This window comes from Elaeis guineensis, chromosome 6 (assembly GCF_000442705.2).
Source record: "Elaeis guineensis isolate ETL-2024a chromosome 6, EG11, whole genome shotgun sequence".
Taxonomy (NCBI): domain Eukaryota; kingdom Viridiplantae; phylum Streptophyta; class Magnoliopsida; order Arecales; family Arecaceae; genus Elaeis; species Elaeis guineensis.
The window spans coordinates 130,231,385-130,258,108 of record NC_025998.2 but is presented as its reverse complement, the minus strand read 5'-3'; the positions used below and the strand labels follow the sequence as shown (position 1 = coordinate 130,258,108).

The following is a 26,724-nucleotide window of genomic DNA, read 5'->3' as shown; positions in this document are numbered from 1 at the left end:
TTCAATGAAAATGTTCTTGATTCAACAAACAAAGCAGCTCATAATAGTTCATGATTAAAAAAAGCAGATGTACATTACATGCTTCAAAAAAAAAAAAAAAAAAAAATCTTTGTGTGTTGAAACAGGCATCTCGCAAAAATCTTTCAAACATTACATGTACATCATCAGCTCTCAACAGAGCATGATGATAAGAAGGAAGACCTCCCATACAGTCCCAAAACCAAACATAAATACCAACTTCTCTACCATACCTCTTCAACCAATCAACTACTCGAGTAGCTTCTCTAAGCCTACAGCCAAGATACAATAAAGAGAATTACTTCTTACATGCTTAATATCTTCAACCGACGATTAATTTCTCAGTTTCTCAATTTACAAGCACCAAACATTCTATTACACCTGTTACAGCTGATGTCTTAAAATTAAATCAATTTTTACACCCACCAAAATCCAGTTTGCCCAGCCAATATACTTCAAGCCTAGTACAATACTTCCATTTATCTTGAATTAAAAAAAAATAATCCACACAAATCGTCATTTTGCTCGTATCAATCACTAAACTCATTCGGAGTTCTGCAGATCAGATTATATAACAGAAAGCCGAAAAAAAATAATGTATGAAGAGAAACACAACATGTAGGATATAGATCTTACCTTTTGTTTGCAATTAACCAGATTGAACAAACCATAAGATAATCTACTGTTGGATCACTCATGCGTTGGTCATACCCAGCATTGTCATACATCAGATGATGGATCCGCAGTATGTTGCAATGAGTTTTCAATACAAAAGCGTAGCATAAACAATAGACCTTCAGAAATCTACCATCTACTGGGTGTAAACCTAATTTCTTGTTACCATTCACCAGCCTCACCGTCCTCTGGTAATAGCATCATCCATCTCCTTGGGAGTTGAAGGAAACAACTCTATATAACGACTTCCGAGTGTCATTCTATCCCTCCCATTGCAGATTTTGAATCTTCTGCATTTGCGAACTCAACAAAAGCATCCCCTGTTGCCCTGCCATCTGAGTTTAGCACAATATGAACACGATCCTCTGAGAGTTCATAGTCCTTGAAAAAGTCCATCACGTCATCTTTCCCAGCAGAATATGGCAATCCCTCATCCATAGATCTCCGGTATGCTCAACTAAATCCTTCCCATCATCAGCTGACCTTCCCTCAAACCACTTCGACGGGGAGAACCACCCCTCATATCAGATACTTCATGTGCAACAGCACTGTAATATTCTTGTCTCTTACTCCTAAAACTTCAATATACCTCCTACCCATGTTCTGCCTATTTCTCTGAATGGCAAAATCTGCTTGCAGAGGATATGCCAATACACAAAAAGCTTCCCACCGAATCGACCACCTTTATGAACAAACAGAATGTCAAGTATGTCCAGACCACAGAAGAAGTCAATAACATCTGCTTCTGAACAATCAAAAGGAAGCCCACGCAATCGGACAACCGGGAATGGGGTTGGCCAGCATATGCATAAGAAGGATTGTACATGAGACTTGATCCAACAGAAGCCCCAGAAAATGAGGAACTCGAATCAAATTGGGGTCGCTTCAACCCCATTTCAAGCCCATCACCGCCATCTATGTATTTCCTACAGTCCCATACCCAGAAAAAAAAAAAAAAGCACAAGACACAATAGAACGCCTGTTAGCACTTCGAGTAACTTATCCATCCAAATGCTTGGGTAGTTCAACTCTACCTTAAGTTTATCCATTAAAAAATATTAGGTGCTGTTTGATATATCAACAGTGATGTGATCATCGAGGTGATATGATCACCGGGATAATGTCAATACTAGGATGATGTGCAAATACTGGGATGATGTGTCATCACTATGTTTGGTTTATCACTGGAATATCACTAGGAATAGTACTTCTCTATGTTTAGTATATCATCAAGTAGTGATAGTGATAATATATAAAATATCATAAATAGCCTTACATATTAGTATATAATGATTACTCTACAACTTGATTAAACATTCCTCATTCTCAACTTCTCACAAAAACATGTAGTAGTAGTAATAATAATAATATTTATTATTATTATTATTTTTGATAAGTGTATTATTATTATTATTGGTATCTATAATGATTAGGCTATTAAAATGATATTACGATAATATTATATATAATCCAGCTTGGTTAAGCTTAGCCAATTTTGACCATCAATATCAGAGTTGCCCGTTAGGAATGATTTAGCCTATCAAAATAAAATGAAGAAAAGAAAAGCATAAAGAATTTAACATGATCCATCCATGCCAATTAACCATACCTGCCTATAAAAATAAAATAGGCATCCAATAAATAAATAAAAGATATCCATATTATTTAACTAAATCTGCCAATAAAATAAAATAAGCATCTAGTAGATAAATAAAAGGGGGTGTTCTTTTATAGGGGGTGTTATTGAAGATGAAAGGTAAAGAAAAGAAAGAGATGAGGATTTTTTTCCCTCCCAAATTTAGTGACTACGAATATTTTTGTCTCAAAATAATTTTAGCACATCACCAATACCCGGTGATATGCTATCATCTGAGGTATGTGAGGTGATAGCATCACTGCACAATGCAATGATACTATCCCCGTATGTATCATTAGATGAGATTTTATAATGCCAAATAAGATGATCACATCACCTAACTCACATCACTGGAGTGATGTGAAATATCATCTCCCACCAAATAGCACCTTAAGGTCAACAAGAGAATGAATAGCAGTATGTACCAGCATCCAATTTGCCTGCACAACTACAACTTGAATTGGCTTAACTAGAAAGAACATTATAGTACAACTAGAAAACTTTCATATTGACACAATTCCAGACTCCTGAATGAACCTTATAAAGAAACGGAAAAAGATGAACCACGGATTATGGGAAAAAATTGATACAATGATATTAAGCACATAAGTCAGTAAATGTCACCTAAATACAACACTACAAAAAAGGATAATTCCCAAAGAGATCTTGAAAATGCAGAAACCAGGGGATGGGCCAGGGAGCAGAATTCAATCTGTCTATATGAATTTAATTAGCAAATTGATATATTAAATTCACATAAATCCTATATAATGACAGAACACAAAAATGCTGAATGAACTATGACATATAGCATTTGAATCTACAACCTTGTACATACATTATAAGAAATTTATCAGTAAAACAAGTTAACTGTAAATGCATTAAGTTACATAAAAAAATCGAGTAACACAAACAGACCAATGATAAACATAAAGTTTGCCGATCATAGGTAAACCTTTATCTTTGACAAAAATTAAGGAATGGTGCATGCTACGTTATTTAACAGAGAAAAACACAGTTAATCTTCCATCGTCATCACCATTGGTTCTTATATTAATCAATCGCCACCTTCTCCCTGAACAACTGCCTTGTGGCCAAAGGTTCCTTCACCAACATCTCCCCTCCCTATTTCATTGCCAGCAGCCACCATTCTGATGTTTCCTCCAACCACATGATTGCCACTGGCCACTGCTTTACTGTCACCCTCAGCTCCAGCACCGACGAGCTTCACCACTCCCTACATCAAATTCCATGGCTTCCCCATCGTCAAACTTGATAGCTCCCACTCCATTGAATTCCATGTCTCCACTCACATCGAACTCCACTGCTCCCCCACATGCCATCGAGTCCCATCCCTGCTCCCTGTTGCAACTGCCTTCTCCTCTTCCTCCTCCCCCTCCTTCAGTGAGAACTGAACTCCGCCTTCTACCTCCTCTGCCTCAGGCAGTAGCAGGTAGTCCCATTCAACTTCGCCGCCTCCTAACCCAGTGACCATTGCCCCACCTCCTTTAGCATATTCAAGACCTTAGAGTTGCTATGCACAGTGGCCGAGAGGGGTAGGAGTGCCTGATGGGGATGTTAAGGGCAATCTATAATGGAGACAAAAACAAACAAACCAGAGGAGATGGGGCATACGATGGTAGTACATGAGGCAGAAGAGCAGGATGTCAGCTGTCTTATTCAAGTTGGTTTATTCTAGGACTAGGCCCAAATAGCCCATTTTTGCCCCATTAAATCACAAAGCATCCATCTTAAATTACACAATACCAGACCATCAAATGGTATGATAAGCTCAGATATAACCAGAACGGCACTACAAATGACATATGACTAACTTTTTACTCAACATGAACACTAGTCTGTGACTTATAACAGAAAAGCAAATGTGGATGCAATGTTACAAAAGTTACTGTTGGACTAAGGCCAAGTGAAAGCTAATAGTGAGATCAATAGAGCAAAAGAAAATTACATAAATTGAATATAGTAAGAAAAATAATGGAAGGATGTCACGCCCCCGACCCGAGATTTTGAATCGAGGATCATGGCAACCGCCGCATACTCATAGAAAACTCTTCTCATAAGCATGCAAGGCATCTTATCATACTATCCTAAAACAACAGCGGAATAATTAGTCAATAATTCAAATCCGAAACATAACGATCTAAAATTTTTTCTTTAATATCTCAATAAATTCAACAATGATTCATAGACCTTACATCAAATTCAATAAGACTTTCAACCGAAAATAAAAGTATAGAGATTCTGCTTCTGATCACTCTTCCATTCATATCTTGTATCATCTTAATTCCTCAACATCTGTAAAACAGTAAAATAGGAGATAATGAGCTAGACAACCCAGTAAGCAATGATCACTTCTCAACAGATTTCATCAGGTATTTAAGTAAATAATCATTTATAGAAAATAAGCATATAGAGTTCATTAATTCGAAATCAATTTCAATTATGCAACATAATTCATGCCAAATTCATTTTTTTTCAAAAATTCAAGTTTCTTTCCATATTTCAATTTCTTTTCGTTCTTCAATTCTTTTCGTCAACCATGAGCTATGACCACATTTTTCCTGTGGCAGGGTCATAACACCGCGTATCTTCTTGCGATGAGCTACGAATCATCTGGCAGCAAAATCCTTCGGAACCGCTGGTCTCTCTGGCGGTTTGTCGCTGGTCTCTCTAGCGACATAAACCCTCAGGACAAATCAATTACCAACGTATATGCCCCCATTGGTAGGATCCTTTATATAGTCAGGTTGTCAATTCATAATGTTTCTTATATCATAATTCTTCATAAATCATATTTCATATTCTAATTTCGATAATGAAACATATAATCATGTAGTATCGAAATCAATCAATATAATGCATCATGGAATCAATATGTTCAATCATGCTTCATCATAACATTTCAAATAAGATATTTTTATAATAAAATATCATTCATCCAATTCATGCATCGTTTCACAAATCATGTCAGAAAAAATACATTATAATTTGCCGATAAATTTAGAAAAAAGTAAAACATTACTTACCTCGAACGCATTCCAATAAATCCACATAATTCTATAAATTTTCTTCCAAAAATTCTGTTCGTAGATCATATCGCGATATCGCATGATCAAACATCCACAATCCTATACAGAATCAATTTCAATAATTAGAAAGAATACGAATACCATATTTCAACGGTTTAGATTGGGTCCGATCATCTAATTTCATCTAATCAAAATCTAATTAGGACCTAAACGATCCAAAGTTTGACTATCAGATCAAATCGGATTCGAAGTGATAGGACCAAGATTTCTTCATCGATTTCATAAAATCAAGTAGAGAGAGAAAATCAGAGGAGAGAGAATTCATGAGGTATAATTCGAATTGATCAGGTGACACAATCCAACATTATGATTGGTCCAATATCTCGATTGGTGAAATCAACATGATCAAATCAAATCATGGCTAGATCGAAATCATGGATGATCAAATCTAAAGATTCATGGTCTGATTAAGGTGGGTGCCAGTACGCTGTTTGACAACCATGGATCAGGATTCTTCATTAGAATCAGATCAAGATTATTAAAAGAAATTTCTTCATTCACTAACTTTTTTAGAGAGAGAATCAATCAAGAGAGAGAATATTTTAGAGAGAGAAAATTCTAGAGAGAGAAAATACTAGTTCAGGCTGAAAGAAGAGAGAGAAACTCTCTTTCTCATATTTTATTATTTATATCATTATTTATTTATTTATTTATTTTTTCTTTCTTTCTTTTTTTTTCTTCTTTTTCTTCACGAAAGAGAGAGGAGAGAAAATCCTATTTATTATTATTATATTATTATTATTTTATTTTTCTTCTTCTTTTTTTTTCTTTTTTTCTTTTTTTTTCCTTTTTCTTTTCTTTTTTTTTCTTTTCTTTCTTTTTCTTTTCTTTTCCTTCTTCTTCTTCTTCTTTTCTTCTTTTTCTTTCTTCTTCTTCCCGTGGGTTCCTTTGGGCCGAAACAGGGGATCTCACAATCCCCTGTTGGCTAGCCGGCCGACGGTGCAACCGGTGTGGGACGGCCGTCGGCAGGAGGGGGGCCAAACCGATGGTCGACGGTGACCACCGGCGTCGAAAAAATCGAAGAAAAACGGGCAAAAACAGAGGTTCTTCCGCAACAAAATTCGGCGACTCCGGTCGCCGGCGAGCGTGCACACCGGCACGGGAAGGAAAGGGAAGAAGAGAGGAAGGGGAGGAGGCTTACCTCCGACGCCGGTGAGGCTTTTCCGGCGAGCAATTGGACGGACACAGTGATGGATCTTCGTGAGCATTTTCCGACGATTGCCGTCGTTTTGCCCCGGGATTTCTCGATGAGAGGGAGAGAGGAGGGTTCTCCTCCTTAAATAGGGCCGGAAGGAGCTCTTTCCGACTCCGATTGGGAGCCGGCGAGAGGAGGAAGAAGACTGTTTTTCTTTTTCTTTTTTTTGTTTGGGCTTTGGTGGGCTGGGATTCTCACTCGGATTGGGCCATCACATTCTTCCCCTCAAAGAAATTTCGTCTTCGAAATTTTTCTTGTTTGAGTCTTCATAGTTTCTTACTTGAATCTCATCCATAAATATTTCAATATTCTAATTCTTGATATAAATTCATTCTTAAATCATTTCATAAAAAAAAATCGGTACATCAATATCTATCTGAAACGGAACCATTCATTTTCTTATTTATCAAGACCAACATCTCAAAGATTTTCAATGTTTCAAGATTTCGAAATTATGATCTCATTTCCTGTAAAAAATTAATGTTCAATATCTCATGACTCAAATTAAAATCAAATCCATCTCTTGTGAATAGAAAAAGGTCAATATCTCTATTCTTGCATAAGAACTTCATTCATCATCATCATTCATTTTTTTTTTCAAAATATTATCCACTCTTAATTTCAACCCATCATAAGATAGGAAAACATACTTCTATGAATCATTTGATGACATCCTAATCAATCAAAATTCAAAAATATTTTCTCTTATTCGTACTTTCAAAGGTTGAAGATTTATCATTTCAATCTCATTCTCGAACTTTCGATATTTTAATTCTCGATGCAACTTCATCATTAAGTCATTTCATAAAGATCAATATCACCATTGTTGATTGAATCAATATCACTATTTCTAGTTATCGAAATTTTCTTACTCAAACCCTCAAACTCTTAAATATTCTATTTTTTGAAACAAATTTTATCATTAAGTCATGCCCTAATAAAAATCAATAACTCAAAAATTGATCTAAATCAAAACTATATTTTTCTTATAATCAAAATCAATGTCTCTATTCTAAGTATATCAATTTTCTTTATCTAAACATTAACAACTCTTAATTAATCGATTCATTATCAAATTAAATTATAAATAACTCCAATTTATCTTTTGTAGAACAATCGTCAATATCAATAGATAACCTCAATCTTTTCCATTCAGTCAGAGAAATAATAATGATCAAAAGAGTTCTAACTTTAAATTTTATTATACCCTGGAGATAAATATTTGAGTATAATAATCTAAGATCAAAATTATTATTCAATAAACAATCTCAAATTCTTCCTAATAAATAGAGAATTATAAAATTCAATTCTAGGATAGAGAAAATTTATCTCTAAATATTCTAAATCAAAAATCAAAAATCAAAAATCAAGGGTCCACTCATCCTAGAATTAGGATGCTAAATATTTTTGTTGCATAGTAGGTGGAAGCACTACTTTTTAAAAATCACATTAGGATATCTAAAATGATTCAAAATTTATTCTTTCTAATATCAATGAATTTCTTGTATCAAACTATATCATCTATCATAATTCTTTGACTCAAAGAATCAACATTCCTGACTTACTCAAAGTAATCCAGATTACTATGCTTCCGCTGCACACTCTGATCTAACAATCAAAATTTCTTAGATTCACCAAAAAAGTTTGATCAAATTATTTCTTTATCTTATCAATAGAAAAGATCTAAAATTTTAAATTTCGATTGAAGTCAAAGATTAACTTTCAATTCTCATTCATACTTTTACTGGTGTACAATAATCTTGATTAACCCTTGAGTCCAATATTATATTTAAAATATCATATAGATTTACTCTAATCAATATGAATCAAATCTTAATTCTCATATCAATTCAATTCTATAATTTTCAAACCAAGTCAAATTAATGAAGAAAAAAATCCTTCGATGCTCCACCAAATTTGGACATAATCTTAATATATAAGAATTTCAATTCGATAATCTATCAAATATCCTTTCATAACAATCATACAAGCTTCAAAAAAAAATCAAATCTCTATTTAATAGTAGATTCAATTAGGAACTTCATTAACAAAAGCAAAGGAACTCCATATTAATTCCTAAATCCCAAATTTTTAAATTGTAAATTCACATGGATCCCTTAATCTGAAATAAATATAAATCAGATCTTTTATCTTAATCTGAAGATATCAATTTTTCATTAACAACCTCAACAATGATATCAGAAAATCTCTTGATCAACTTCGATACGAAATCTTTAAATTGAAATTTCATACACATCATGTAGTCTCCAAGAGACATAATAAGATCCATTATCTAGATCTAAGGATGATGATTAAAGATTCCAGTACGATGAATATTCTACAACCTCATAATCGATTTCATCAATAAGAAATAGGTTTCTTTGTAATATCCTCAAATATGCATTCATCCTAATATGTCACTTTATATATGATCCACATATCAAGTTCAATTTCGATAAATATTCCAATCAAGCATCATAAGAGACTTTCTTAGTCCATCCTGGAACAACATTTTATTATCAAATCTTTATCTTGCCAATAATAGTCAACTTCTCAACTAGAAGTAATATCATAGTATTATTCTCACATCGAATTTGAACTTACGATTCACTTGAATAACCAATGATCAAATTAATAACCATAATGCACAATAAAATTTTATATCAATCCTTTTGTGATTACTTTCGATCAAGATCTAACTAATCATATCATGATCAATAGATCATCCATCATATTTCAAATTCTATATGTCATAATCTCTTGTGATCCTTTCATACATAATCCCAATGTTTAATCAAAATTTATAAATATTTTCTCCATTACAATCATCAAAGATCTACACCATAATGTCTATCCACTAACACTCCATCTATACACATCTTAGTTCATCTACTAACGCTCTGATACCATATTAATTATCACACACCCGACCGAAGATTTTGAATCGAGGGTCATGGCAACTGCCGCATACTCATAGAAAACTCTTCCCATAAGCATGCAAGGCATCTTATCATACTATCATAAAACAACAGCGGAATAATTAGTCAATAATTCAAATCCGAAACATAACGATCTAAAATTTTTTCTTTAATATCTCAATAAATTCAACAATGATTCATAGACCTTACATCAAATTCAATAAGACTTTCAACCGAAAATAAAAGTATAGAGATTCTGCTTCTGATCACTCTTCCATTCATATCTTGTATCATCTTAATTCTTCAACATCTGTAAAACAGTAAAATAGGAGGTAATGAGCTAGACAGTCCAGTAAGCAATGATCACTTCTCAACAGATTTCATCAGGCATTTAAGTAAATAATCATTTATAGAAAATAAGCATATAGAGTTCATTAATTCGAAATCAATTTCAATTATGCAACATAATTCATGTCAAATTTATTTTTTTTCAAAAATTCAAGTTCCTTTCCAGATTTCAATTTCTTTTCGTTCTTCAATTCTTTTCGTCAACCATGAGCTATGATCACATTTTCTCTGTGGCAGGGTCATAACACCGCGTATCTTCTTGCGGTGAGCTACGAATCATCTGGCAGCAAAGTCCTTCGGAACCGCTGGTCTCTCTGGCGACGTAAACCCTCAGAACAAATCAATTGCCAACATATATGCCCCCATTGGCAGGATCCTTTACATAATCAGGTTGTCAATTCATAATGTTTCTTATATCATAATTCTTCATAAATCATATTTCATATTCTAATTTCGATAATGAAACATATAATCATGTAGTATCGAAATCAATCAATATAATGCATCATGGAATCAATATGTTCAATCATGCTTCATCATAACATTTCAAATAAGATATTTTTATAACAAAATATCATTCATTCAATTCATGCATCGTTTCACAAATCATGTCAAAAAAAATACATTATAATTTGCCGATAAATCTAGAAAAAAATAAAACATTACTTACCTCGAACGCATTCCAATAAATCCACATAATTCTATAAATTTTCTTTCAAAAATTCTGTTCGTAGATCATATCGCGATATCCCATGATCAAACATCCACAATCCTATACAGAATCAATTTCAATAATTAGAAAAAATACGAATACCATATTTCAATGGTTTAGATTGGGTCCGATCATCTAATTTCATCTAATCAAAATCTAATTAGGACCTAAACGATCCAAAATTTGATTATCAGATCAAATCGGATTCGAAGTGATAGGATCAAAATTTCTTCATCGATTTCATAAAATCAAGTGGAGAGAGAAAATCAGAGGAGAGAAAATTCATGAGGTATAATTCGAATTGATCAGGTGACACAATCCAACATTATGATTGATCCAATATCTCGATTGGTGAAATCAACATGATCAAATCAAGTCATGGCTAGATCGAAATCATGGATGATCAAATCTAAAGATTCATGGTCTGATTAAGGTGGGTGCCAGTACGCTGTCTGACAACCATGGATCAGGGTTCTTCATTAGAATCAGATCAAGATTATTAAAAGAAATTTCTTCATTCACTAACCTTTTTAGAGAGAGAATCAATCGAGAGAAAGAATATTTTAGAGAGAGAAAATTTTAGAGAGAGAAAGTCCAATTCTAGAGAGAGAAAATACTAGTTCAGGATGAAGAAAGAGAGAGAAGAGAGAGAAACTCTCTTTCTCATATTTTATTATTTATATCATTATTTATTTATTTATTTAATTAATTTTTTTTCTTCTTTTCTTTCTTTCTTTCTTTTTTTTTTCTTTTTCTTCACGGAAGAGAGAGGAGAGAAAATCCTATTATTATTATTATATTATTATTATTTTATTTTTCTTCTTTTTTTTTCTTTTTTCTTTTCTTTTTTTTCTTTCTTTTTCTTTTCTTTTTCTTCTTCTTCTTCTTTTCTTCTTTTTCTTTCTTCTTCCCGTGGGTTCCTTTGGGCCGAAACAGGGGATCTCACAATCCCCTGTTGGTTGACCGGCCGACGGTGCAACCGGCATGGGGCGGCCGTCGGTAGGAGGGGGGCCAAACCGATGGTCGGCTGTGACCACCGACATCGGAAAAATCGAAGAAAAATAGGCAAAAACAGAGGTTCTTCCGCAACAAAATCCAGCGACTCTGGTCACCGACGAGCGTGCACACCGGCACGGGAAGGAAAGGGGAGAAGAGAGGAAGGGGAGGAGGCTTACCTCCGACGCCGGCGAGGCTTTTCCGACGAGCAATTGGACGAACACAGTGACGGGTCTCCGTGAGGATTTTCCGGCGATTGCCGCCGTTTTGCCCCGAAATTTCTCGATGAGAGGGAGAGAGGAGGGTTCTCCTTAAATAGGGCCGGAAGGAGCTCTTTCCGACTCCGATTGGGAGCCGGCGAGAGGAGGAAGAAGACTCCCCTTCTCCCCTGTTTTTCTTTCTTTCTTTTTTTTTTTTTGTTTGGGCTTTGGTGGGCTGGGATTCTCACTCGGGTTAGGCCATCACAAAGGATATTTGAGATTTTAAAACAATAAGCCAAAAAAAGCACAAAATCATCTCAACAAAATTAAAAAAAATCCACAACATCTTGAAATTAAAACTAATTTAAGGATTGTTTGCATATTTGTAAACTATTTTTAAACTTTGGAAAAAGTTAAGGAAACCAAAGTTCTAAGTAGATTGGATGAAGCATGAGAAGACATTGAGATATGTGTGACCAAAGATCCAAGTCACCAAATGATTTGAAGCAACTGAAATTCAAGTTTAAATGTTTTTTAACCTTTAGTGGTCTATAACACTAAACATATCTAAACACTCATGAACATGTTAGTCTTCAATCCCTCATAAATCAGATCATGTACACTAAGAGGAAAAAAAGGCTGTCTTTCTGGTCTTCATATATAAGGCTTTAAAAAAAAATAACATTTCAAAAAAAAAAAAAAATCATCTGGTGAATCATCAAGTGTAATAATATGAAATTTTTTTTTTTTTAAAAGCACTTCTAGTGGCTGTGCATCAGCGTCGAGATTTCAAACACTACCTTTCGGAACAGCTTGTACAAGGGCATGATCATGCATGCAGTTTGGGCTGAGGGATAAGCCACTGACAACAAACAAATCTATAGGGTAGTGTACAAGAGTCCAAACTCCGAATAACTAGGATATGGGGGCATTTAAACAGGTGGTGTTGCTCAAACAAAATGGAAGGATTGCAGATTTAACTAGTTTAAGACTGAGATATAAACATGATGATGGTCACAAATTCAAAGCTACTTTATAAGAAAGAGGGAAGTTTGAACACAAAGATGCTCCTGGTTTATTGAAGATGCCCTCCATAAAAAACAGCTTCGAGCTTTTGAAGCAAGATGGTGGAATTTTGGAATCAGGATAACCCAACCACAATGTCTAAAGTGAACAAGTAATATCAAGAATGAAGATTAAAGAAAATGTCAAATTCCCATTGTGTGCACTAGACTCAAGCAATAGAGACTTGTCTAAAAAAGCCATGAGGTGAGACAAAAACCAAGAAAAAGATGGTTAGTTAATGGAGATGTTTGTTGAACAACAACAATCACTACATAGGAGGATCATCCAATGCACAGGATCAATATGAACAAGTACCAATGTATATGGAATATATATGCAAAAGAGTAAAATTGGAGAGAGAGACAATAAGAGTTTTATTAGTTTAAAAAACTTACAAGACTCACAAAGAGCGTAACTCTATGATCACTCCAAAGCATTGTAACTCCAACATGAGACCCCGGGACAATGCACTCTCTCTAAAAAGCAACCAGCCTACTCTGCCATGATTGGCTAAGCCCAAAGTCAAATGACAGCACCTCATGACAAATATTTATCCTTATAGAACCAATTTTACTTGGATATATGTATCCAACCCCAAAGTGCTGTGTCAATATGTACTCAAGCATCAATACTTATCAGACACATGGGATACTCACCAAATGTCATGCCTATCGGGATTTTTGAGTCAGTGAAGGGTTACACTCTTCTAAAGGTCAATCTAACACCATGCTTTGCCAAATTCAAGCTCAAAAAGGAGTCTTCTAGGCATGGAAAAGGAGAGGAATGGAGGGGAAATAGAGAGAAGAAGATACAAGAAATCTAGAAATACAACAAGTCTATCATCCAAGGTTCACCGTACCGGACCGAACCGTCCGGTACAGGACGTACAGAATCGGATTGGCGACCAGCCGATCCGGTTCCGCCATTTTTTTTTGAAAACCACCTTCGAACCACACCGAACCGGACGGTTCGGCACGATTCGGCTCCATACTGCCCAAAACCGGACGGTATGAACCGGTATGGTTCGGTTCGGCATTGAACTGAACCTTACCGACATCCTTCACGTGAAAAGTGGGGGGAGGGGTAGGGGGGAGTGGGATGGGGCCTGGGCTGTCTTTTAGTGACAGCTCAGGTCGGTTGTCTTCTCTGAGAGACTCGAGAGCTCTCAGAGAACTCCAGAGCTCATCTGAGACTCAACGAGATGCCGAAAAAATAAAAAAAAGAGAAAAAAAATTCGTCAAATTGCAGCACTGGTTCGAGGAGATGCTGATTTTTGACCAAAAGTAAGGTAATGTATTATTCTTTTAGTAAATATTTTATTTTTTATATTTTTGTTGTTAGAAAAAAGATAAGAACAAAGAAATATGAAAATAAGAGAAAATTATGCCAAAATTTTATGATTTTGGTATGATTTGATCATATATGATAGATTTTTGGAAGATCTACATGATGACACAAATCATTGATTTTCATTAATTATATATTTTTTAAATATTTATATTTATTTATTCATAAAAAAATATTAAAAATTTAAATTTAAAAAAATAAAAAATCAGAGTTTCAGAATCATGTTTAGAATGATTCAAGCTACTTAAATCTAATCTCAAATTTTTTTAAAAATTTTTAAAATTAAAAAATATTTTTATAATTATTTAAATAATAAAAAAATATTATCAAATAAAAAATATGTAAAAATAGTATTATATTTTAGTTAATTCAAAAATATTATTTGAAGTATATAACATATTTTTTTGAATTTATAAGTTTTAAAATTATTATTGAAATTTTTTTAAATTTATATATAATATTTTTTAATAATTATTAAACTACCGTATTTTGTTATACTTGCAGATATTTGTAAGAAGAAACATTCAGAGCATGACATTCATTGATTTTAATTAATTATATTTTTTTAATATATATTTATTCATAAAAAAATTATTAAAAATAAAAAAATATTAAAAAATAAATTAAAAAATAAAAAATCAAAGTTTCAAAATCATGTTTAGAATGATTCAAGCAATCAAGCTACTTGAATCTAACCTCGGATTTTTTTAAAATTTTTAAAATTAAAAAATATTTTTATAATTATTTAAATAATAAAAAATATTATCAAATAAAAAATATGTAAAACTAATATTATATTACAGTTAATTCAAAAATATTATTTGAAGCATATAACATATTTTTTTTGAATTTATGAGTTTTTAATTTATATATAATATTTTTTTAATAATTATTAAACTATCGTGTTTTGTTATACTTGTAGAAATGAGTAAGAAAAAAGATTCAGAACGTCACATTGGTTGGGATTATGACGAGATGCTCTTGACTCGGCATCATTGGATATGCAAATGGTGCTACTCAGAGTTCAAGAGAGGAGGAGTGACTAAGTTAAAACAGCACCTGACTGGTAGTTATCCTGATACGTCCATGTATCGAAAACGCCCACAGGAGGTCCAACAGTCGATGAAAAAATATTTTACTAATTTGAAAGCAGCGAAAGAAAGGACAAAACAGAAAAAAACAGAAGTGGACCGTCGAGCTGTAGAGCCACCTTCTTATCACTCTAGAGAGTCAGAGGAGGCTTCCGCTCCAGATGATGAGAAGGCACAGATTGAAGTTGCCACTCAGACGAGCTTGGCTGATCAGTACCGACAGAAGGAGATGGTCCGGTATAGAGAGCGATTTGAACCATTATGCTACAAATCGGGGTCTGGATCAGCGACCGATGGGGGAGAATTCGAGTTCAGGAGGACTATCTCAGTCAGAGAGTCTGATGGTAGAGGGAGCAGACACAGCATGTCATCTTTGTTGAGAGCTTTTGGTAGTAGGAGGAGGTCCTCCAGAGATATTCCAACAAGAGCCACCACCCATGATTTGGATCCACATGCTTTTTTCAGCAATGATTCAAAGCAGCAGAGGATTGACACTATAGTGAAAAAGGATAAGAAGAAGGATATGTGGCGAGCAATTGGATCATAATTTTATTTCAGTCATATTTCAGCAAATACAGCAAACAATCCTTACTATCGATCTATCATTTCATCCATAGAGACTGCAGGCCAGGATGTAGATCCGTCAGGACCTAAGGACATCTATGGTCAGCTTCTTGACAGTAACAAAGAGGATCTGCAGATATGAATTACTTCTTACAAGAATAAATAGCCTACATACGGACTGACAGTGATATGTAATGGTTGGACCGGTCCTACTAAACGGAGCATCATTAATTTTTTGACATATTGTGATGGAAAAATATTTTTCACAAATCAATTGATGCTTCAGATAAGATGCACGATATCACATATATCCTTGGTCTGATGGAGGAGGTGATTAATTCAGTAGGTGAGCAGTATGTCGTGCAGGTCATCACAGATAATGGACCACAATATAAGACTGCTGGAGAGTTGCTGATGGAGCAGCGACTGCAGATATACTGAACCCCATGTGCTGCATATTACATTGATCTTATATTAATGGATATCGGGAAGATTCGTACGGTGCAACAGATAGTGGAGATTGCCCAAACTATTACTAGATTTATTTACAGTCACATATGGGTTCTTTCATTGATGCGGACGTATACTGGGAGAAAATCTTAAGATCAAATATCACATGATTTGCTACCAACTACATAGCACTTGATAGTCTTCTTTAGAAGAAAACAACCTTACGTCAGATGTTTGTCAGTGCTGAGTGACAGGAGAGCAGATATGCGAGGGTCAATACTGATGGAAGTCATGTGGAGAATATGATGACGAGTCAGTCATTCTGACAGCGGACTGAGAAGGTAGTGAAGGCTATTAAGCCATTATATAAGGTGCTTCACATCGTGGATAGTGAAAGATACCCCAGATGGACTTCTTATATTACATGATGGAGATGGCAAAGAAACAGATCAGTGAGAATGATTCGAGTATGCTCAAGAATTCATTAACATCATTAAGCGCTGTTGGGACTATCAGATGGGTAGAGATTTGCATCTAACCGGTAAGCACGGATTCAAAAATATTTTAAAATATTTTTTTCTTATGTTTATAAAAGTATACTTAATCAATTATGAAATTTATCTGCAGCTTATTATTTGAATCCGAGATTTTAGTATACCATTTCTGGAATAGATATGGATAACGAGCTTCTTGCTATTCTTCCTAATATGATATATAAGATGGTACCTGATCCAGAATTCATATCGTTGTGTCTGCAAGAAGTATGCTAGTTTAAAACAGATATGATTATTCAACTGAATTCGATCTGTACTCAACAATATATTTATAAATTTAATAAATATATTTTTTTATAGACGAAACAGTTTAAAGAGATCAGACAGCTTTGGAGTCCCATCAACTGTCGTAAGCAAAAAGCAGATGAATTCAGATAAATTACATATCAATAATAAGCAGCATAGATTGATATGTAATTTTGTTTAATAATATCATATAATTTAATATGTAATTTTGCTTTTGCAGCTGAATGATGGATTCATTTTGGAATGTCCGCAGAATATTTGAGAGATGTGGCTGTTCGTATTCTTTCCCAAATGGTCTCTGCTAATCGCTGTGAGTGTAATTAGTCGACTTTCACCCTTATCCACAGCAAACAGAGAAATCATCTGACACAAAAAATGCCTCAATGATCTTGTATATGTTCACTATAATCTTAAGTTGAGGCTAAAATGCATTCAGAAGGAAGAACAACTGAAGTACACTGATTCGATACTAGATGATTATGCTGACGAGGATGACGATCCGATCATCGGATGGCTTGCAGGTCAACAGCAGAAGCCAGAGCTTGATGAGCCGGGGTCCCTTCTACGACCAGTCAATATGGTAGCTAGGGAGATCAGGGTGGATCCAGGGTAATGGGCAGAAAAAATATTCCATATAAGATTCCAGCTGATCAGCCACAGTTTGAGGAGACACAGGAAACTCATTCATCACATGACTCGATGTCCAATACATCCTCGTAGAAGTTCAAGCGACAAATATTTAAATGAGATCGGCAGTCAGCAAGAAGACATCCATCCTCCCAATTATAGGTAACTTAGTCACAGAGGGGCACAAGAGGAAAAAAAGAAAAGACAGTTGCACGTGCACCACTCTCGAGAGTACACGAGCTATCTGGCTCAGATTCGGAGATCAAGAAGAGTGATGATGATACTGATAGTAGTAGTCATGGATCTAATGATCAGGAAGGAACTGAAAGATAGGAGACTACTGCTTATGAGACACAGCCGCAAGATAATATTCGATTCACCGGTGAGTCCCAATTTACACATGCCACACAAGATAGGGATCATGGTGAACGAGTCAGTAGAGACTATAGGAAGCCGATTTCATATAGACGACGGGCTCCTAGAGGTCATCCAACACACGATGCAGCTGCAGACGATCTTGCACATGGAGTAGGATCCATGGATGTATCTGGATCATCCTCGCATTATGGATCCTATTATCCGTAGCTACCTTATGATCCATATGGATATGGTGCATCCGAGGCATCGTCTTCTAGTGATTACTACCCTATGTAGCTTGAAGCATCTTACGGATCAGATTTTGCTACCAGCATATTCGGATGGGCTCCTCCACAGTCATACCATCATCCTGAGAATACTTCTCAGAATCAAAATTTGAGTGAGAGATCTGAGATGTCTTACAATCCAGAAAAAATACTTTATGGGATGAATATTCAAGAGTACAGTATATCTTGATTAGAGAGTTGGACCGATGTTCCTCCAGATTATGCTAATAATCTAGATATTTATGAGCATCACAGACGCTCGACGAGATATTAAATGCAGAGTAGATCTTGAGATTAGTATATCATTTTTTGTGTTTTGTACTTTAAAAGTTTAGATATATTTTAATGCATATTTATATATTTTCTTTTTAATTTTAGAATGATATAGTTATAATATAATGTAAATAAATATATATTTGAAATTATGGATCAAGAGTCCCTGTACCGCTACCGAACTCAAAAATTGAATCCAAATATGTCAATATTATGCAATATAATGTAATTTTGGGATTGTATTTATGAATTAATAATTTGAACACTCAAAAAAAAAAGAAACGAAACAAAAAAAATTTGTACCAATACCAAACCGGTACGCCGAAGCATACCATGTGTCGATATGGTATAGTACCGATACCATACTGTATCGGTCCGCCACTGGTATGGGATCCGATACCGGTACAACAGACCTTGCTATCATCCAAAATCTCTTTGCTTCCTCCTCTGCCACTCACTGCTCTCCCTTTTTCATTGTTCATTGTTTGCTCTAACCCCAATAACAGGAAAATGTGTATTGTGTACTGATGGGTTGATGGCATGGTAAAAGTGCATCTATGCATTCTTAATAGAATTTGGGTTTAGATCCACCAATCATGGGGGGTTGGGTTTTTCTGGAGCCAAAATACCTACTTTATCCTTAGCTGAAAGCTATAGCCAGTTAACATCCCATCTCGACACCTTCAGAAATTTATTATGATAGGCAATTCCTACCCTTGTCACATGGCCTCTGGTGCTAAATAGTAAGTGGCCATACAAGCATTTAAAAAGAAAAGTAGACAGCTTGTACCAGCTAAAAAAGCACCAAAAAAAAATGCAACACATCAGCCATTTATTATTTTTATGCTGCTTGTTTATGTAACTAACTAATGAAACATAAATGCACCCAGACCCAAGTCCCCATGTCCGCTTTTGTCTGCCCGCAACCTGCTTATACAAACAAGTCTTGTAGCAGAAATCTAAAATAAAAGTTACAAGAGGTGCATTACACTATCAATATTTCATCCAAATATTTATCTTTTTATAATGTCTGCAATGTTTTCATTTTATAAAATTATGAAAATTTAAGTTTATTTTATAAAAAAAAAAATTTCCATATATCTCCATATCTTCTTTTCACTATTTCCAGAATATGCAAATAAATCAGATTCTCATGCCCGTGTGCATGAAACATTGAGTAGAACACAAAATCATTCACCAACACATAGCACTAAGATCTTGACTCTAGTAATAGAATGCCATAGTCGATCATATACTCGACTACTACTCGATTTGAAACACAAATGACCACTATTTTTAATTTCCCTCCATTACTAGACCAACACAACTATGGACATCGACCATATTATCACAGACCCACCAACAACACTTGACAAGCTTCTCCCTCTAAAGTTTTGATTGTATCCCACTTGACACAGATTGGGCCACTCAACCACTCAAAACATATTTGTCACAAGACCCCCACTCCTATTACATTGTTCCTATTCAATTAACAATTCAAATTCTATTCTAGCTTGATTAGAGAATAATGCTGAAATAACTAAAATTTAGTCCTAGCATAACATGGACAAGCAATGACCATCAAAAATGTTATTATAAAAGAGCTTCAGAACCACAGTAAACTCACCATAAAAGCAAGTGCAATTCAAAGAGGATAGGTAGAGGGAGGTTATTGTTTGTTATATGATCATCAAAAGAGAATAAAATAATCAACAATGAAGAAGTAAAGGTAAAATATTTCTTGGTAGTTAGATATATGCATCTCGAGGAACCACGACTACTCCCAAACTTGGAAATGAGAACGGTGCCACCCAACTCTAAAATGAATAAGGAATACCAAAAGATTTCCTTTTTAGAAAAAGTAATTATAATATGAAGAATATCATGACGTTTGGCTACAACAAATTGTTAGAAGATGTCATTTTACAAACAGCTATGATATATTGCAATCAGATACATGGCACATTGTGGTTATCGCTTTCCATCGGATACACAGCACATTGTGGTTATCGCTTTCCAAGGCCTTTCTTCTAAAACTTAAGACATACAAGCCTGAACAGACTCACTACAAGATTCAAACAGTGGAGCCTCTTGATGAGATTGCCTCTGTCAAGGGTGGCCAATTACTCCAAGATAAATTGGTGTCCTTTAAAGGCCAGGCAAACATTAGCATATCTTAAAAATGTTTTTCAATGTTATGAGCAAAATTAATCACAGTTTCACAATGATAATCATTCTTCACTATTTACAAGAAAGTTATAAGCAACCTTGTGGCAATGCAATGTTATCAAACCCAGCTTACGAATTAAAAATTCAAACAATTATAATGGGAGAATGCATGAGCCTTCATAAAAAGTAATGCTGGTTTAATAATCTATCCTCTTCAATAGCTAGTTCAGTGATGAGTTAGTAAAGACTGCTGCTAGATTAAGAACCAATAAAAGCACATAAATGGGATAGTAGCCATTTATCTATGTTTTGCATGAGTCAACTAAAGAAATGTCATTCAGAGCAAATTATAACAAAAAAGTTGCACTAAAATGGTTCGCTAAATTGTTGTCCTTCAAAGTGATCGATGTTTTCATATGCCTAGCATGAGGATTATAGAGTTTACCAATCCCTCATGTTGTGGGGGGCTCACACAGAAATTTGGATACACTTGTTCAGTTGAGCTTCCATCATTTTGCGTCTGGAAAACAAGAAGGCTGGACTTGGCCAATGTGATGCCTCATACTATCTCATCTTTTAAAATCTTTCTAATATACCAAGAGAAGGAGAGGAGACTTGGGAAAAGAGGTCTATGGTTCTCTCTTTGCTGGAAACAAGAGAAGGGTAGTTAGAAGAAAAGGAAGCCATTGGACACAGATTTTTGCTCTCTATCTAAGACTGATCTCATCATTAGGTTTATAGGTATCAAATCTATCAAGCCGGGCTAATCTATTTGGTTCTTCAAAGAATTTTTCTCCATAAGATTTATAATCCATTTTTTTTTATGAGTTTCTCCAGCAGTCTTGTTACTTGTAATCCACCTATTTGTAAAATATAGCTTGTTACTTAAGATATGCTTAATGATGAATGCCTCTAACTATGACTAGCAAGGACTTGTATCCAATTACTCTCATATAGTGAATGAGACTTAGTTGGAAGTGGCCCAATGGTCTTTCCCTTTGATGGTTTTCTATATAAAAATCTCAGTGTACTCCTCTTTGGTTGGTATTGTGTGGTTGTTCATGAATGTTTGCATTGACTAATTTAGCTTTCAATACTTGAGGCTTGCTTCCTTAACAAATAGCATGATACAAGGGAATGTATCATGCATTGGCCCATATGGACAGTCTTGGCCCATACTACATCACATCATGTCATGTTTTGCGATGCCATCTTTAGTCGATAAACCTAGACTAAAGCCAATTTGCAATCTTGAAAGCTAGATTCACAAAATCAAAGACGAAAAAAGGGGGAAGAGAGTCTAGGATGCGTCCAAGATCCACAAGGATGAACATAATTCTTGGAAAACTTTTAGATCCTTTTAAGAACGTGAAAATGCATACGAATGTTGGATTCCCCTTGTCATAAAATTGCTGGCTGGTTTAACTTCACCAAGGATTGGTCTAAAGTTGGAAAGAGATGAGTTTCCCCTTGTTTATTACCAAAAAAAATTGAAAATAGTGAAAAAAAAACTCACGCAATTTACTTTAATTTTTCATATTTTTTTGTTTCATGGATCACCTACTTAATCTTTAAAGATATGGTGATCTGCACACATGCAAGCGCGCGCACAAAAAAAATAAAATAAAATAAAAAATAATTAGTTCCAGTCCAAAATTTTGATTTCCTTATGTCTGCTACGGATAACATCAATTTATACCAGTTAGTGAATCAAAATACCTGTAATTAGAGCAACATACATATTGAGAGGGTGTAGATTTGGGGTTCCAACGTAATCTTCAATTTATCAAGCTCTTTGTCTTCAATAAGATTATAGTTAAGACAACTCAAGAATGTAAGGAAATGAAACGATTTCAGAATCATAATGCAACCTTAAGAAACCAATCACAGACAAAATTAGCAAAGACTCCTCAATCGTAACCCAGAAGAAAGAAAACCAATCCCATAAATGAAAGGACTAAAACTTTGCCATGATTAATTCCAGGAAAGAGCTTTGGCATGTGGATGAAAAAACGAAAAAAGAAAGCAATTTCAGTCCCACGGTAGCAAGAACTATCAATAGAATGCACAATACCAGCCCAACAGCACTGATCATAGCATGCTATCAAGAAATAATTTTGACGAAACCAGACAGAATCATACGAGGGAATTAAAAAGGAAAGACGAACAAGATATATCTGAGGCAACATTGTTCGCAAAAAAGAAGGAGAGGAGGAGGAGTAGAAACCCTTAGTTTACCTTTTGGGAAACATTCTCCCCCTCCCGGCCCCGATGCTGCTTTCGCCCGCTCTCTCCGTGTCGAGGCAAAGTACCGGGGCCTATAATAGAACAATAGAACGAGGGTTGGAATTTCCGGCCCGGCCCATTTTGTGGGACCGGTTGGCTGGAGGCCCGGGAACCTGGCTTACGGCTCAGCAGGCTTGAAGCAGCGCAAGTGTTTTTCATTGCCCTACTAGGATTGGCATTTCCGGCCGGGCCATTTTACGGTACCGGTTGGGTGGAGGCCCGTGAACTGGTCTTAAGGCTCAGCAGGTTTGGAAGCAGAGCATAAGTTTTTGAGAAATCCTTTGCGCACCACGCGCGTGCAGAAAATCACGCACCACATACGGTGATTGGATCACATGTAGAGTCGGTGAATGATGTGAAAAAAAAAAAAATTTCTATCCCGCGTGTGATCCAATCACCACACATGATGTATGATTTTCTGCACCACACACAGTGTACAAAGAATTTCGCTAAGTTTTTTCATTGCCCTATATGTTGCATCAAATTTTAACTTCATCTTATTTTTATGTGAATAAATTTACGATTATATTTGGTTAGTGATGTCGTAAGGCTCCAGAGAATAGATGGTGAAGTTGGTCCAGAACCGAATTGGAGTGTTTCTGAGCGCAGTTTGATAAAGTTCACAAGAAATCCTGCAAAAAAAGTCCTAAATCTGATGAGATACCCTCTGGATTAGGATCCTCTGATGATTAAATTAATTCAGAACCTTGAGAATTAGCAGTAGAAATGAAAAGACAGGAAGGCAAGGGAGAAGATTCTAAAAAAATAGAGTGAGGACTCTTGTTCCCTTCAATGGAGGAGCTAAGAATTCAGCAGAGTCACAGTACTATAAGTTCTAACTTATCTTGTGGAGGCTATCCTGCTCCTCTTTATATAGAGGGGATTTCCATAAGCCGTTAAGCCATTAGGAGAGTTTTTTAGGTCGTTGTTTGTTACAACAGAATGGTCAATTGTATGAAGATTATGGGCTGTTTGTCCATATGAAGATTTGCTATAAAATAACTGGAAGACAGCTACTGCTGAACTGGATGTCAACTGTAAGATAACCATCTGTATTTTTAGGATCACATCGATCTTGAATCGATATGATTTACTGTAGATCGGTAACTGGCTGAGCTGAGCATTGTGTTTCATCAAGAATTAACTTAAGTCCAGTAAGATCGACAAAACGGCGAGCTAAAAATTAATGTAGATCAGTATACAGCCGACTTAATCTGGAAGTATACTTCTAATTCAAATAATTCTGATATGTTACGTGGCTTGACGATGAGATCAAATTATATATACCAACGGTTAGGGACTCCAAATAAATAAAGTGGGATAGCTACAATTCCTATTTGCTTGGATAATATGGAATATATTCTAAGTAGTTACTTGGACAAGGTCATCTCAAAAGTTGAATAAAGTTATTCGACCCTCTTTGACTAAATAGATTTTGTGCAAGTTAACGTGGCTATCATATTCGCACCTATCATGAAATCATTTCCCCAAGAAACTTAGAATTCTTATCTTAATCAATATATTCACTGTGATCTGCAGGTTGACAATCCATAACGCTATCTACACCCCTCTAAGAGCTCCATGCATTAGACCATCATTGAATGACATAAGCTCCACAGTTTGCCGAGTTGATCTTGCCCGGTTTACTGGCCAATTTGCCATTAATTTTTCTTTCATAGTGATATATGATGTTGTCCTCTTGTAAGTTGTTAACAACGTGTCAACATATGGGAAAAAGTTAGCTTTTCATCAACTTAAAGGTACAAGAAGCAAGGATGACATACAGAGCAAAGTTATCATTTTCATGGACTAGGTCGATATTGCCCAATTAAAATTGCTTAACAACACAATGCAGGTCAGATGGCCTTCAAAAATTTGTGATGTAAGGTTGGAGCAAACTCCTTGATGCCCCAACAAAAAGTCTTCTTAGATAAAGTGCCTGCATTTATGTCAAAGACTACAGTGGCATCCATCAGGGAAGTTTCATTGATGACAACTGCAATACTATGCGAATCTTCGTAGATAAGACTCAAACCTTGATGGCATTTGATCACAAAAGGATGGTGAGAATTGAATCTTGGAAACTAACTTTCGATGGCACAAACTTGTGAGAATATCACCATGATCTCAAAGACATCAACTAGAAAAACTTTGGCTGGAAAAAGATCCAGCATTAATGGTCTTAAGAAGAACCTCTTCTCCACTGATATAGGTCATCATAAGGCAATGAAAATGCCATGCAGGTAATTATCTACCTTAACAGTCTGCTATTAACTGATGGTTGCAGATAAGAGCTCCATCTGTCATATGAGATATTGTCCGCTTCGACCCATGGACCTCATAGTTTTATCCTTTAAAAGATGCCTCACGTCGGAAGAATTTTTTTCTCTTTATAAGCGCATGTCTCCCTTAACTCACAATCGATATGGGACTTTTGGTGCCCTCCACATTATTAGAACCACAACAGAACCTCCCAATCAAAAGGGACTCCGATGTGTATAGTACGATGAACCCCACAGTCAGCCGAGACAGACCTCGACCCATATTTGGGGTGCCATTATTACGGACAAGGGCTCGGCCTGTCATGTGAGATATTATCCACTTCGGTTCATGGTCTTCACGATTTTATCCTTTAAAAGGTATCTCACATGGGAAGAATTTTTTTTTTTTTATAAGCGTGAGTCTTCCCTGACTCACAACCGATATGGGACTATTGGTATCCTTTATATTATTAGAACCACAATATTGACGATCAGAAATAACAACAGCAAATGCCAAAGAAACACAATCTGACCAAAATGGGGATATTTTAAAGTACAGCGGTAACAATCGGTGATCCACACAAACATAAAATGAAAGACACGATACATCCTGAAGCTAAGAATGTGTTCAAGAATTAATAACTTTCATTTTTATCAAATGAACTGGACTTCCTTAATGTAGATATAGCGCATATAGACAATGGTTAGTTTTCATGGTGAACAATGTGAGCAGAATTTTCAGCCAACAAATGGATCATGAAGTCCACACAAACACCAATAATAATTCAAGAATGTATATAAATAATCTCAACCAAGCATTATTCTTAAATGTACAGATGCATGTAGCCCACTACCTCTTTCTTTGCCGGTGGAGGATGGTCCATCATCTATTTGCTATGGGACACTAGCTAGGATAAAACATACGCACAAACATACATGCATGCACACACATACATACTTTGCAATCAAACTTTTATTCTATAATAGGAAACATTTTGGGTCTACCATCAAATATGCCATGCATGAAACATTATTTGATTTAGAAGCAAAACTTTAGTACATAACAATTATCAACAGGATGGTTTAAGAAATAAGTGCATGTTTTAATCTTTCTAACACCGCAAATTCTTATTTCTCTATCCTAAATAGTTTCTCTCAAATGAATTTGTTTCCCCTCCATCACTCTTGTTAAAAACCTCTTCCATGCATGTCCAATTTGTATCCCTTATTTTATTTTCTATTTTATACTTTAAATTAATTTAATATTAATTATTAATTTCTTTATTTCTTAGACCTGTCTATGACATAGAAATCATGAGACTGTTTTCTTTTATATTTC

The 26,724-nt window shown here is 35.2% G+C and overlaps 1 protein-coding gene across 1 annotated transcript; it reads right to left on the bottom strand.

Annotated features, from left to right (window-relative positions):
- Window positions 1-23,123, bottom strand: LOC105056569 (uncharacterized). The gene is given in 9 exon segments (XM_073259874.1): window positions 1-963; window positions 966-1,124; window positions 1,127-1,180; window positions 1,183-1,272; window positions 1,275-1,355; window positions 1,358-1,492; window positions 1,495-1,619; window positions 4,546-4,645; window positions 23,077-23,123. Coding segments are annotated over 8 exon segments (738 nt in total). The 5' UTR covers window positions 4,548-4,645; window positions 23,077-23,123; the 3' UTR covers window positions 1-871.
- Window positions 23,124-26,724: the final 3,601 nt, after the last annotated feature.